The sequence below is a fragment of the Engraulis encrasicolus genome, chromosome 14 (assembly GCF_034702125.1).
Source record: "Engraulis encrasicolus isolate BLACKSEA-1 chromosome 14, IST_EnEncr_1.0, whole genome shotgun sequence".
Lineage (NCBI taxonomy): Eukaryota > Metazoa > Chordata > Actinopteri > Clupeiformes > Engraulidae > Engraulis > Engraulis encrasicolus.
In genome coordinates, this window is record NC_085870.1 from 39,682,454 (window position 1) to 39,697,453 (window position 15,000).

At 46.0% G+C, this 15,000-nt stretch overlaps 1 protein-coding gene across 4 annotated transcripts in view; it reads right to left on the minus strand.

Annotated features, from left to right (window-relative positions):
- The window catches only part of kcnab2a (potassium voltage-gated channel subfamily A regulatory beta subunit 2a), a 174,071-nt gene that overhangs the window by 45,906 nt on the left and 113,165 nt on the right, over positions 1–15,000 (minus strand). The window contains exon 1 of one of the 4 annotated variants that reach the window (XM_063215717.1): positions 7,353–8,057. The exons of the other annotated variants lie outside the window; for them this stretch is intronic. Within the exon in view, the coding sequence (XP_063071787.1) occupies positions 7,353–7,567 (215 nt within the window). The 5' untranslated portion in view covers positions 7,568–8,057. Of the gene's footprint in view, positions 1–7,352; positions 8,058–15,000 lie in introns of those variants that run through there. 4 annotated transcript variants of the gene reach the window in all.

Here is a 15,000-nt window from a genome sequence, read left to right on the forward strand (position 1 = left end):
CTCAGATAAGCACAGTGGGTATAGTGGATCAGGGGACGGACATAGGGGCAAAAGAGAACAAGAAAAGAAAATAGAGAGGGATCAAAAACTGAGGAAGTGGGAAGTACTGTATAGTGGAGCTCCCCCTCGCTTCTCCTTTCAACATTCTTTGCATACATGGATTTTATACAGTCACAAACACACGAGAAATGTGTGTGTATGGGCTAGTATTATTTGTCCTAGTGATGCGTCTGATGGTGAACGTATTCAGTGTGTGTGTGTGTGTGTGTGTGTGTGTGTGTGTGTGTGTGTGTGTGTGTGTGTGTGTGTGTTTGTGTGTGAACCCGAGCTGAAGACTAAGTGCTGACTCAGGGGGAACAGCGCCACAAAGACGGAGACACACAATGGTGGGACAAAACACTAATGCCAGAGAGAGAGAAAGAGAAAGAGAGAGAGAGAGAGAGAGAGAGAGAGAGAGAGAGAGAGAGAGAGAGAGAGAGAGAGAGAGAGAGATTAGAGAGAGCCCAGAAGGTGCTGTGACCCGGACGCTCTCGTGTTCAGGGCCAAAATGAAAGAGCAGCTCTCTCTCCCTCTCCCTCCTCAAAAAGCTCCTTTTGGGTGAAACTGGCACAATACAAGCCCTAACCACTCCTTTTTTCAAGCAAGTGTTTGTTTGCAGGCATGCATGCATGCAAGTGTGTGTGTGTGTGTGTGTGTGTGTGTGTGTGTGTGTGTGTGTGTGTGTGTGTCTGTGTGTGTAAGGCTAAATGAAAAGACTTGCAGACACAGGTCAGAAAATGAGGGCAGAGCGACTTGGTCCTACAGTGTGTCCCAGAGAGCCATCAGATCTTCATTTATGAGCCCAAGCAGCCTAATGGGTTTGTGAAACAGAATGAACGAACATACACACACACACATACACACACACACACCAACACGCGCGGACGCGCACACACACACACGCCAGCTACCAGTAGAGTGTGTCAGGTGCTGAAGTCAATCTCGTAAGACCCCTTTGCCTCTTGCCCCTCTATTTTCTCTCCTAGCTCCATTTCGCTTTCCCACCACACACACACCCAGCCAAAAGGTGCGCGCACATGCACACGCACACAACTCCACACATATCTACACACAAACACTCTCTCATTTTCCGCTTCTCTCAGCTTTGCTGGTTAAGCTTATCACACACACACACACAAACGTGTACGTGCACACACACACACACACACACAGACACACACACACACACACACACACACACACACACACACACACAGACACACACACTTGTACGTGCCCAAACACACACAAACACATACACCCCTTTGAGGTATTCCGGTCTCCATTTCAGCTTAGGCAGATTTGTGCTGCTTGTTGCTGACGGGGTGACATCCAGTCTTGTCTCCCTGCGCTGTCCCTCCTCCGTCTATACAAGTGTGTAAACGACTGTCTATCTGTCTGCCTATGAAAGGCAGAGACACAACTGAAGGCAGCTGAAACGGTCCTGACTGCAGGGTTTCAATGTGTGTAGCGTCCCCCCCCTCCCCCCTCACTGCTCTGCCTCCACGTGTGTGTTAGGGCTAAAAGGCACTCTAATGCACAGTGAGATCAATCTGAGTTTTCAAAGATCAAATGATACATGATGTTGTTTATTTGTTCAATAGCCCAATTGATTAAGTAATCAGTGGATATTTGTTCCACCACATGAATGCATTTGTTCATTAGAGAAACATAGCCATTAGTTTAAAAAACAAAACAAATACATAGCCATACCATTAGTAAAAGTTGTGCCGTATGGATTTGCTGGTGAAGCTGGTTTCTGAAACAGTGCGCTACTTAGCCAGCTACATAGTAGAGTGTGTGTGAAGGCATGACATATATGTTTCCAGGGTTCTCACAGTCACTCGACTTGGATGTATACGACGTCTGTGTTTGTGTATGAGCATCAGGACATGAAACCATAGACCACCCTCAGACTGTGAAGCCCGAGCCCACACAGATCTGTTTACCAGCTTCTCACGGTATTGACAACACGTGTGCATCCCATGTGCGTCCATCTACTGCGCAGACACATCTTAGGTTTATTCAGCTATGACATTAAAACAAACAGAAGAAAATTGCCATGAAATCATATTTCCCCGGCGCGCCGAGAGCAAAGGTGCAATGAAAAGACGATTCAGACGGAAGATAAACGATACGAGCCCTCCCCTACAAAAGGTAATTTCAGTCCCTAATAAGAGACGCGGCACAGCGAATATATGGTAACGGGACACCGCTGAAAAGGGATTCCATTCACTCAGGGCGCGCTCTGGACTCACTGTAAGTCATTTTCCATTGGCTCATTTTCTCCTCAAAAGGGAACACGGCGGTGTACGCTTCCCCGTCTACTGTACAAATGGGTGCGCGCACACACACACACACACACACTACACACACTCATACACACGCACACGCACACGCTCACGCACACGGCTAATTTGGAAACGTCTAGCTGATATAGAACTCTAGCCGGTGACTGCATATGGATACGGATATGGATATGACGACCATTGAGGATTTCACTGGTCTCACCCGCTACACAACGTCAATACCGAGCCAGGCATGGTGATGGCGAAGCGGCATAAGTGATTGCGACACCGTCCAATTTACGCTTCGTGATTGATTAGGGTTTCAATTGTCTGACTGCCCGTATTTGTGTTTGTATAAATAATCAACAGAAATGGACAGATACAAATGCTTGTTATGCTCAAGTGCTGTGGGCATTTGTTTTGATTGAAACGGCAACAAATGGAACAAATTAATCAACTTGATGACATCTACTGGTGTGTGCGTGTGCGTGTGTGTGTGTGTGCGTCGTGTCTAGCTGTCAACCAATTCTAACACAGGCTGATTGGTTGGTGACAAATGCAGATGTTACTAAAAAATGTAAATATAATTTCTAACAATAAAACACACCACTTAGTAATCAGTTTCAGTCAAGATGAATCAATGATGGCAATCAAGGTAGAATACTGTAAACAGAACACTTTGGCTTCTCAAAGGAGTGAAAGGCTAGACTTTTTTTAACTGGTGCAGAGCTAATTGATTACTAAGGTAACACGAATTGTAAATGGAGTGCAATGCGTCACAATGCTCTACACTAGTATTTCTCAACGGGGGATCTACAGCCCCCCAGGGGGCGAACGTTAGGGAGCCCTAAGGGGGTATTGAGAAGCAGACAGCTGAGAGGGGGCGGTGCTTTGTTGCCAATGGGCAGCATTTGTCCATTTTATTTTGTTAATACTAAAGGGGGGTGTTGTCAGGCTTATGATGGGTTCAAGGGGGGCGATTGTTCAAAAAAGGTTGAGAACCACTGCTCTACACTGATGTCACAAAAGCGCCATAGTTACTGGCTCTTGGATCGAGATCAATGAGTGGATCCCATATCCTAAATTTAATTCCTGATATTTGCATGAAAAGTCATTCGCCGTAAACATTGTTGCATTATGTATCCTATACAATCAGCAAACTAGAGCTGTGACGGGTACGTTAACTTATCAGTCAAAGTACTGAAACATAATCCACATGTAACATCAAGATAAAATGTCTCACAATTTGGTAGCTAGGCAAGTGTAAAACCAAACAGCCTATAACATATTGCACCTTCTTCTGTTTGCCATGTTGTACAGTGGAATTGTGAATGACCCTTGTCCTCAATACAGCATATTCATTTGTGTAATGTTAATAATGAAAACCAATATCCTTCTTATTCCTTCTGACCAGTGTTCGAATTATCCACCGGGCTTCGGGGGGGTCGGACTTTTTGCCCAACCCCCCCCACCCCCCCCCCCCCCCCAAAAAAAAAAAAAACAGGCGAGATACTTTTTTTCTTGGAGTGGTAATATACTGTACAAAATGTAATACAACAACAGAACTTTTATGTGACGTGATGTGCAAAACAACAACAGCAATATGCTATTTGCAAACTGCCTGCTAGAGCTCATCATATGAATCAAGTGACCACGTTTGCGGGAAGATCACAAAGCACCCATCTCAGTAGCCTATTGGTGTTTCCAGATTGAGCTGTTTTGGATGAACATCTGCGAGTAAAAGTGGATATTGGACAGGGTTTTCATGTACATTTGTGGCCATAGAAATAGGCCTTAGTAGAAAATAGTTTAGACTGCCTTGGTTTAGATGTAATGCCACCAAGCGGAGTTTGAGCTGTTTGGAGTGGAAATCATCTGTCACTGGTAACACTGCCTATGTGCTGCGCGCAGTGAACTCTATTCGGCAACACCGTCAGGTTCAACAATCCAGAGCGAGCACGACACCGGAGAAAACTGATGCTCTGATTCAACCACCTAGTAGCCAACGTTTCTCTCATACACACGCGTTGCTGCAACAAAAACGTCTACAATTTACAGTTGGCAACAACAAGCACAGACGCACAACCAACTCACTCAATGCTGAACAAAAGAAAACCGAGCCAACTTCAAAACTGATGTGGCTTTCCAAAAGCAAACTAGCAACTAACATTATGTAGTGAGTGACCACGGAAACACAACCAAGAACTTCGTGTCAAACAGAAAAGTGAACCCAATGACATACAGAATCAAGCTGTAAATTATCAGAATTACAAACCAAATTCCACATAGAGCTAGCTTGTAACGTGTGCGCTGTTCTTGAGATTGAAGAGTGCTATCAGATGCTAGTAGCCTAGTCATGGAAAGTACTGCTAGATGCTACATGATGGCATCTAACACAGTCAAAATAATAATTACTCCTATATTTGTCACGGCGGACAAAATGTAAAAATCCAATTTTCCTACCTTTCTGCTGCTATCCATTTGCCTCGCTAGACAGCTTGCTTGCTATCCATTTGCCTCGCCAGACAGCTTGCTTGACACAGCTATCCTTCTTGGTTTGTGGAGTCTCACTATCCATTTGCGCCTTCTTACTTAGTAAAATTATAATATTCCAATTATGCTTTAAATACATGAAGAGCCTCGTCCTTTATTTTCTGAAATCAAGTATGCTACGTGTAGATTATTAGAGCAGTCCACCTCTTTCATTGACACTCCTTGTGCATGTTGACTTTGATGGAATTCTGATGTGGGCTATCGTTTTTTTTTGCTCTCGTGGGGGAAAGTGAATTGGCGGTCACCTGTCTCGAGTGTTAGTAAGTTCAGTTATTTAAAGTTGAAATCATATTAGTTTCATGTATATTTCTTTCACAAATCACGGGGATCCTTCACCTTGACCCCCCTCGCTCGCAGCTGTAACACATGAGTTCACCGCGCACCAGAACCAACCCTGCCGAATGTTTTGACAACTCTCAAACTGCGAGGATGTGAAACGTCCGCTGGTGGTACAGTCCATTGAAGGGGTGTTCCAAAAACTCATGTTATTTTGTTATTCATAGTACACGTTCAAAATTACAAGTAACAAGACATTTTTAACATCTGATTTTTAACAATAGCCTACCTCAATGTTTCCAGTACCCCCCAAAAGTGTAATTTAGTCCCATTTGGGGGGTATCAAGTCCCAATCGGGAGGGTCAAACCCCCCCGGTACCCCCCGTAATTCGAACACTGCTTCTGACTACTTGACATAACATGATTTAACCCCATTAAGTGCTGCAATCAGCTCTGTACACTTTTAACAATAAGCAGAAAACAAAGTTTGTTTTTTATTAGCTTTTAAATCAAATATATGTGGCTTTAGTTTCTTCCCTCCAATTAAGATAACATATCTCTTCGCAGCCTAATTTGGTAATAATCAGTGCCATCTGGAAACAAACACACAGTATGAATCGATCCCCATGGTGGTATTGTGTGCAGGGGGCTAGTTTCAGCTCAGCAATTAGATTAGACAGCTGCCTGTTCCTGATGACAGGCGTCCATCTTCCCTGGTAGGTAGATTCTACACAGCCTGCACCTCTGCACCCTGTTGCTGTGAAGCGTAATGGCCTCCCACCGACTGATTTCTCCAGCAGCCCCTCCGCATAATCACTGCACTCCACTCCTCTTCTCCTCTCCCATTTTTCCACCCATTCTCCTTCGCTCCACTCTGCTCACATCACAAAGCCCTGCTGTCAGAGCCACTCAGCGTCCACCTCAAACTGCGCTTCCTGCACCCGGACTCCAAGGTTCGGACCAATCCCCACAGCGCGACACTTCACATCACTTGGCATTTGGGGCCAAGGGGGCTGATTGCAAATGGCCGGCCAAAGTGGCCACCCTAATTCACCTCTTTCCTTGGTCACCTTCTATTCTCATCCATCTCGCCATATATCTTTAACTTCTAAGATAATGCTGGCAAAATGCTTGTGCTGTTAACTGTAAAATAGGCTCTGATAAAAATCTGGTAGAAGAGACAATAGGCTTCATCGCGAGTGTTTAACTTGGCAATTGATTCCTAATTACCTGAGCCCAGCCACACGGATGAAAACAAGCATGTCACCTTGCCCTTCCCCAAATTAAACACTTCTTTCTGTCTACTAGATCTGTCTCGGGACTTTAGCATAAATGCTGTTGCAGTCTACAATGAATTCATCTGCAATGTGCAATGTTCACACAACCATTGTTCACTTGTCAAAATAGGATTTTCATGTTCTGTGTTTCCTTTTCAGTGCATTTTTCATACATATGTTATGAAGCCAGCCCTGAAACTGTCGATTCATAGTGAATTCTAAACCAGCCGCCATGTTATTTCATTTTGCAGGTCCCAGATATATCTCACTCAATGTTGTAACACACCGAAAGACACATTTTCTGCACTTGGACAACACATATTTCATATTCGTTTTGGCATTTTAATAGTTACAACATTTCCACGTCCTTTTTCATACTTTTAGTTTCATTACAAGGTTCCACCTGGAACTGTAATCAATGTTCCATTTGACTGGAGAACTGTATAGTAAGCCCCCCTGTATACTGTAAGCCAAACAGCAGAAATTGCATTTAGAAACCGATATTAGACTGGAAACTGACTGACTTGCTCACTTGATTTGGCTGAACCCCTCACCCCTCCGTATTGAGACAGTCATTACACACGCTTGACCGAACAGCACAAAAACGTTAGGTGTTCTCCACCATCATCCCATGCTCTCTAGTTTTTTTTTCTGCACACCTATAAGGCAGTAAAATGTATTAGCACAGCTCTGCTTGAGTGACTCATGTGCCAGGTCTGGTCTCTCCTACGTATACTTCCAAGTCAGTCCACAAGCATCCTTATTAAAATTGCACAATATGCCTGACTGAGCAGAACCAGTTCCCCTCATGTTCTCCAGTATGTGTTTGTAAGGCAACAAAGCAAAAGCGCCAAGCCAATCCATCCCTACAGCACTGCACGAGTGCCTCAATGTGACGTGTGTGTGGTCTCTCTCCTACCTATACTTCATGCCGGTCCGTATGCTCTGCTCGCTGGACGTGGGCACGCTCTGCACGGACAGCTGGCCGAGGCTGCGAGCCACCATGGCCACGGCGCGGAACTTGCTGCGCGGGCCGCCGCCGCTGGGGCTGCTGGTGTTCTGCTGGCGGTTGAGGCGGTCGTCGGTGCTCCGGCTCATGGACCGGTGGTCCGAGCACACGAACGACACCTGCATACCTGACCCAGCTCCACCGCCACCGCCGGCGGTGTTTGTGATGGAGCCGAACAGGGTTCCGGCTGATCAAGACCCACACACACGTGAAATGACGAGGGGTGCGCGCGCACGCACACACCCACACAAACCCCGCTGAGGGAGGCACGCAGCAGCGAGGGGAGCGGGAGCGGGAGAGGGTGTGAGAGTTACCAGCTGTGGGAGATATTCGCAGAAATGCTCTTCAGTTGCGCAGTGTCTGTACAGTGCAGTAGATGCAGAAATCTACAGTTCCTTTGCAGAAGATGTGCAGAAGAAAAAACAGCACACCAAAAGACGCGTAGACACACACCACGCACAATCACACAGCCGTCTCATGAACTCCAACTATGTCCTGTTGCAGAATGACCACAATGCTCCCCTACAGGGAAGCCAAGAGTGGAGATGGAAGACGATCCTCAGAGGATGTTTGTGAGACACCTCCATGAAAGAAACAGTGAGAAAATGAAAGAGAGAGAGAGGCAAAGAGATGGAGAAGGAGAGAGAAAGAGAGGAGGGGGGGGGCATGAGAGGGAAAAGGAGAGAGGGAGGGAAAGGGAGAGGGTTAGCGGGAAAGAGGGAAGGAGAAGGAGGAGGAGAGGATCCAATAGGAGGGGAGAGGAGCAGAGTGTCAGGTCTCAGGTTAGTGCTGAGATGCCGACTGCCACTATAAATACTCAGCCTAGAGCGGTTCCCTCCCAGCAAAACACTGCTGCACTCACAGCCACCACACACGCAGGCACTGCATTTCCACTAAGGCAGCATTGGGGGAAGAGAAGAGAAGGGAAGAGATGAGAAGAGAAGAGAAGAGAAGAAAGAGAAAAGGAGAGGAAAGGAGGTGGAGAAAAAATAGGGAAATGGGGAGAACGGCAGAAGAAGGAAAAGTAAAAAAGAGGGTCTAGTGATGTAGCACTGAGAAGAGGGAAAAGAGGAGTAAAGCTGGGTCTGCAGAAAAGAAAAAAACAGAGAGAAAGAGAGAAAAACAAAAAAAGAATGAAAGAAAGTGATATAAAGAAGGCAAGAGAGGAGGAGGAGGAGGTGAAGAGGAGTCGAGTCGTTTCTCCTGACTCACTCCCTCCTGCAAATGTTCCTCCTGTGCTCCTTAAATTCACTCCTCCGTCTCCTCTAGCATCTCTTCTCTTGGTCCCCACGCTTCTCTTCTTGTGACTTCCCCTCTCTTTGTCCTCAGCGAGAGTGCTTTGGCTGAGGGGCTGCCTGTGACTCTCTCTCTCTCGTGCGCTCAGTCAGTCACTCAGTCGTCCAACCGCGAACTCCGCTCCCTCCCTCACACACGCGCACAATAAGAAGCGCTCCGCTCGCCACACACGCACATATAAAAACGCCGCAAACTCCTCTGAGTAGTGGGCTTATTTCTAGTCCTCTCTCTCTCTCTCTCTATTCCTTCTGCGTCTCCTCACCCTGTTTTTTTCACTCCGTGCTACTGCTTCTCACTCCATCTCTTTCTCTCGGTCGCTCTCCATCCTGTGTCTTATCTCATCCTGTTTTTTTCTGTTTTTCCCTCTCTCTCTCTCTCTCTCTCTCTCTCCCTCACTCTCTCCTGTCAGTGTCTCTCCTGCATCCCATGTCCCATGTCTGCTCCTCCTCCTCCTCCCCCTCAGTGCTGGGCTGAGGCAGATTGAGCTGCAGGGCTGCTGGTTAATCTGACTTGGTGTTCGGTGCTGATGAAAGAGAAGGAGTCTGAGATGGAGATGGAGGTGGAGGCTGAGGATGATGCTGCGATTGGCACTCCATGCCTCAGGGGGGGGAGTGGAGTGGAGGGGGGTTGCTGGCATTTATGGAGTAAGGGACCAACTGAAGCTACTACATGGATGTGAAAGACAATATATATGTGAGAGAGTTGGTACATATCAGTGAGGAAGAGAGAGATGGTGAGAGATGGTGAGAGAGAGAGAGAGAGAGAGAGAGAGAGAGAGAGAGAGAGAGAGAGAGAGAGAGAGGGAGAGGGAGAGGGAGAGGGAGAGAGAGAGAGAGAGAGAGAGAGAGAGAGGGAGAGGGAGAGGGAGAGAGAGAGAGAGATATGTTGTATATGAGTGGGCTGCATGCTGTGCTGTGCTGATATGACTGTGTAATGTGTGGGAGTGTGTGTTTGTAAATGTATTTTCGCTCCGAGTGAGGAAATGTTTGTCTAGATTGTGTATGTGTGTGAGAGATTTGTGTGGTGAGTGGGAGTGTGTGAGAATTGTGTGTGTGGGGGTGTGTTGTGGGCACAAAAGAGGAAATGAGAAGAAAGATAAGAACTGGGTAAAAATACTAACGGCTCTGGTAACAGGTTAAAGTCTTCCATTCTTTATTTCTCTTTTTTCCATTCCCTGGAATTTTTCTCCCGTTTGCTCACCTTTCCCCCCCTCCGCTGGCCTTTTACCAATCAGAAAGCTCTCTCGTTTAAACGACAAGTGCACTTGAGCCTCTGCTACTTCAAATCAAAGAAAGGACTATGAAAAATCAGCGCAGTTTTTCTTTTTTTGCCTCTCTAGCCCTCCTTCCACCCCCCTTCTTCTGTGTGCAAGCTGCTCCACACTCTCACACTCTAATCATCGCTCACCCCCGCCCGTAACCCCCACCACTTACTGCGTATGTGGCACTCACACCATCAAGACACGGTGTGTGTGTGTGTGTGTGTGTGTGTGTGTGTGTGTGTGTGTGTGTGTGTGTGTGTGTGTGTGTGTGTGTGTGTGTTATATAGATATAAAGATATAAATACATAGGTATGAAGAGACAAAAGAGGGAGAGAAGGTCCAGCAAAAGACAAAATAAATATGGAGTAATGATGATGGAAGCAGAAAAGACCAAAATTGACCAAAATTGTCATTAGGAGAGGGGATGAGAAGAGAGGGATTTTGGATGAAGACAGGAAAGATGGGGAAGTACTTGTGTTTAAGCCGCTTTAGTACCAGGGTTCATACACTTTTTCACCAATTTTTTTCCATGACTTTTCCATGACTTTTCCAAAACCTTTTTCTGAATTTCCAGGACCGAAAAACCAATGACCAATCGCGCGGGGGGTGGGGGCATAGGCTATATTACAGGCTATATTACGTAGCCTATATTATGAATATGTAATTACTGTATATATTTATACTATAGACTATGGCATATTATATTACATAGCCTATATTACAAATATGTAAACAATAAACATATTCATACTATAGGTTATCTTTTACTACAAGCTATAAGCAACCATTATACTTCATGTTGTATTACATTAATTCTGCTATTATTCACCAATGTTATATTTCGCTTGTCTAATGTAGAGTCAGAAATGAAAATGAATAGGCCTAGGCCAGCCTATAGCAAATTAGGTCGTGAAATCATCATGAAGACACATTTTTATCAACATGCTCTCTATGGAGATGGATAAATGCTCATCCTGCCCAAGTAAGAAATCATAGGCCTGCCTACTACACCTGCCTAAGCACAACAGTCCAAAGCTCCTGTAAGAATGTTGTCATTTGTTGTGGTCGTTGCTGGAGGAAAAAAAAAAAAAGAGAGAGACTGCACTGTTCGTGGCATAGTTCTAGTCTGACGCCCACTCAAGGAGATGCTAGAATGAGTTTCATTTTGTGTTACAACGATCTGACCGATTTGAAAACAAAGCCACAGATTACTTTTTCAAACTCTAGTCACGCTGCCGTTTATACCGTATTTCAAAACAGGCGCGTCATGCAGACATTGGTAATCGTTTGGCTCGCGGTCAGCTGCACATAGACTACTGTACGGATTTCATGTAATCTTTCAGCACACTGAAAAAGTTCACTCGCAGGCAGCAGGTGCATTCAATATCAAAATCTCGGGGCTTACCGAAAGCATAAAGGTTCGCTTGGTGCCCTATCTGGCAAATTAAACCAAGACCAAACAGGTCTTAGGATTGTATTCCTTTTGGCATTAGCTACGTTTCAGTGGAACCGCTAAATATTTTAAAACGCGTATAACTGCTAACCTGTTAGTAGCTGAGGAGGTAACCGCCTGCTGTATCTTGCCCTTCAGGTGGCTAACAAGTGCCGCTGCTTCGCCCATATCGGACGGACACATCCCAACTTTCGTCCTCTCCAGCCATTGTTGATCATCTTTTCAGAAAGTTAAGCCGCGCATTGTTGAAGTAACACTTCGCGACATGCTGTAATATCGTACAGAACCACATTTCTTTTCTAGGATTAGAGCTATGATCACCTCTCACCACCACGCACACACTACATCTAGCTCGCGCGTTACGAGGCCGGTTGCCAGGTGTGACTGATTTTTAGCGCCAAAAACGCTTGAAACCCGCCTGCAGCCATTACAACATGCGTTATTTGAAACCCACTCAATTTGGCAACACATGGTTAGGCAGACGCAGCCTGCACTAGACAACATTTCCACGAGAACTCGGACATTTAGATTTTATTACGCCGTGGCTTCAACTTCATAAAGATAATTGATGAAACACTGGATGGATTTCCATGACTTTTCCAAAACTTTTGACCAAAAATACGTTTTCCATAACTTTTCCAGGCCTGGAAATTTGAATTTTCAAATTCCATAACTTTTCCAGGTTTTCGAACCCTGTAGTACATGCACAAGCCGGCACGCTCACAAGCACCAGGGGTGGACTAATGACCGGGTCTAGAGGCCACAAGGGGCCAGGCCGACTCCGCCCCGCAGCAGCCACCCAAACCATCTTTGCAAATAAGGTGAGCTCTATCCAATTACCTAAAAACACATATCAGAAATCAGCCTATATTGAATAAAAAAAATGTCTGGCCCAGGGGCTCTTCATTTCTTAACCCGCCCCTGGCAAGAACACGCGCACAGGATATCTGGGCAGCGGAGAGCTGTGGATTGTTTTATGTGTTTGGAAATGCGTTACGCAAGAAGCAGGATTGATGTGTTGCAGCTAAGTCAAAGCTTACCTACTAGCCCATCAGTCAGACTGACTTACTCTACAGCCAGAGAGAGAGAAAAAGAGAGAGAGAGAGAGAGAGAGAGAGAGAGAGAGAGAGAGAGAGAGAGAGAGAGAGAGAGAGAGAGAGAGAGAGAGAGAGAGAGAGAGAGAGTCTGAGCCCACCTTCAGCCCATCAGTCAGACTGAGTAACTCTGCAGCCACCCAGTGTGTGTGTGTGTGTGTGTGTGTGTGTGTGTGTGTGTGTGTGTGTGCGTGCGTGTGTGTGTGCGTGTGTGTGTGTCCTGGCTGGTTAGTGTCCCTTCGAGACTGAGAGACCAAGAGAGAAGGAGGAGGAGAGGTAGTGTGTTATGAGTGTGCATGAGTGAGAGAAGGGGAGGGAGGTAGTGTGTTATGAGCGAGAGCTTGTACATGAGCAAGATATTGTGTGGGCATGTGTAAAATATTCATTATGTAACCCAATCTGCCTTTGTGCACACTGTACTTCTGTGTGTGTTTGTGGGCGTGCGTGTGTGTGCATGTGTGTGTGCGTGTGTGTGTGTGTGTGTGTGTGTGCGTGTGTGTGTGTGTGCATGTGTGTGTGCGTGTGTGTGTGTGTGTGTGTGTGTGCGTGTGCGTGCGTGTCTACAGGTGAATTGATAGGGGGACAGCATACCTATCTCTTGTGTAACATGGAGCAGAGACCCGTGAGTGAGCGTGTGTGCGCTCATCCGTATTTCTGCCTGCTCATGTATCTGTGACAATATATGAGTAGTGTGTGTGTGTGTGTGTGTGTGTGTGTGTGTGTGTGTGTGTGTGTGTGTGTGTGTGTGTGTGTGTGTGTGTGTGTGTGTGTGTGTGTGTGTGTACTACCTGACTGGGTTCAGCCATTGCAATACAGCAGTGCAAGTAGCTGGTAGCAGACTATGGCTCCATAATTCTGTCCAACCTCTACCATGACCTCTCCTCCCCCCCTTCTGTAGCCCTTCTGTGTGTGTGTCCGTCAAGGTCATTTTCTCATTTGCCACATGGATGGTGAATGGGGTATGAATGTCCCCAAAAGTTGTTGTATGATCCTAGGCCGACAGCGGGCAAACTTCTCCACGGAGGCTGTGTCAGTGAACCACGAGGCCACTGGCCAGAAGCAAAAGGAGAGGATGGGAGGGACAAGGTTGACTTGGATGCAGCCCAATGCAGCCATGCTCTCTCCTGACCAAACACCACACCTCCACCCCCACATGGGTACACCTCACTCACCTCATCCCGGGCATCATTTCCGCCCAGATGGAGCCAATTCCCATCGGTGGACTCCCAAGCCAGAGCCAGAGTAAATTATGGGGCCCATCAACAGCATCAACCCTGGCTCTGGCTTGCTTTCACAGTGAGTCTGGCCAAGCCTCCCACTGGCCAATCCCCTGCTGTGTGGTGTCTGATATCAGGTGGGGGAGAAGGGTAAAGAGGCTGAGTAAATGATGTTGAACCTGACCATCCACCATTGACCTCCTCCTTATTGGCAAGTACTGCAATGGGTGAAGGAGAAAGGCATTGAGTCAAGGGAAATTATTATGGGCCAAGATAAATTATGGGCCCATCATAAACCCTTCCTCTCCAGGGATTAAAGCAAAAAAAAGTCATCTGACTGAACTTTTTTTACCGGTTAGGTACCCGATCGAGTATCACTCCGTAACCCTACGAAAACCAATGTAGCCAGGCTCTGCCCTCGTAACGAAATATACACTGGTTTTACGCAAGGAATGGTGTCAGAGGCTCAGAGCCAGCGCTAGACATAGGCAGACAGGGCAGTCGCCTAGAGCAGAATAGGCCTATGTCTTGAGGGTGCTAGTAATACCAAAAACTGCCACAAAATCAGAGCTTCAACCAACATAAAACTTTACACTTCACATTAACAATGAATATTCATTATACACTAAGTAGGTCTGTATACACTCAATATGAATGTACCTGTAGGTACTAAATCAGATGTGCTCAATCAGATGTAGGCCTACAATGCTATGCTTACAGATGCCAATTCCTAAATACAAAAAAAAGGGAAAGAGGGAGAGGGGGCAGGCCTAGGCCACCAGATTGCACTGAACTGCAATTTGGGGCATGTTTTGGTTATTTCCTCTTATTTCTACCCATTATTTATGAATTGTTCACAACATTATGCAGAATGGATTCACAATGAGTTTTGCTTCAAAATGGTAGCTGATCTCACAGAATTATTGACTTGGAATTGCAATGAGTTGATACAGTGATCCCATTATGGTTTTTGTTGTTGTTGTAGTAGTAGCAGGCTACCGGTATATTTTGTCTTTCACATCAGAATGGGCAAACACTGTTCTGGTGAAAGCACTGGTGCGCATTGCTTGCAGTTGTATTTCTTACATTTAAAAAACAATGCACTGTCTGGTCATAGCAATCAGAGGGAGAAAACTAGTTGTTGGTTATTTGTATGTTTTTCACCCTTTTTCACTATTCATCCTGTTGCAAACATCTTGTTGACGTTTACGAACAGGGTGCGGTAGTCTGTCTCTGT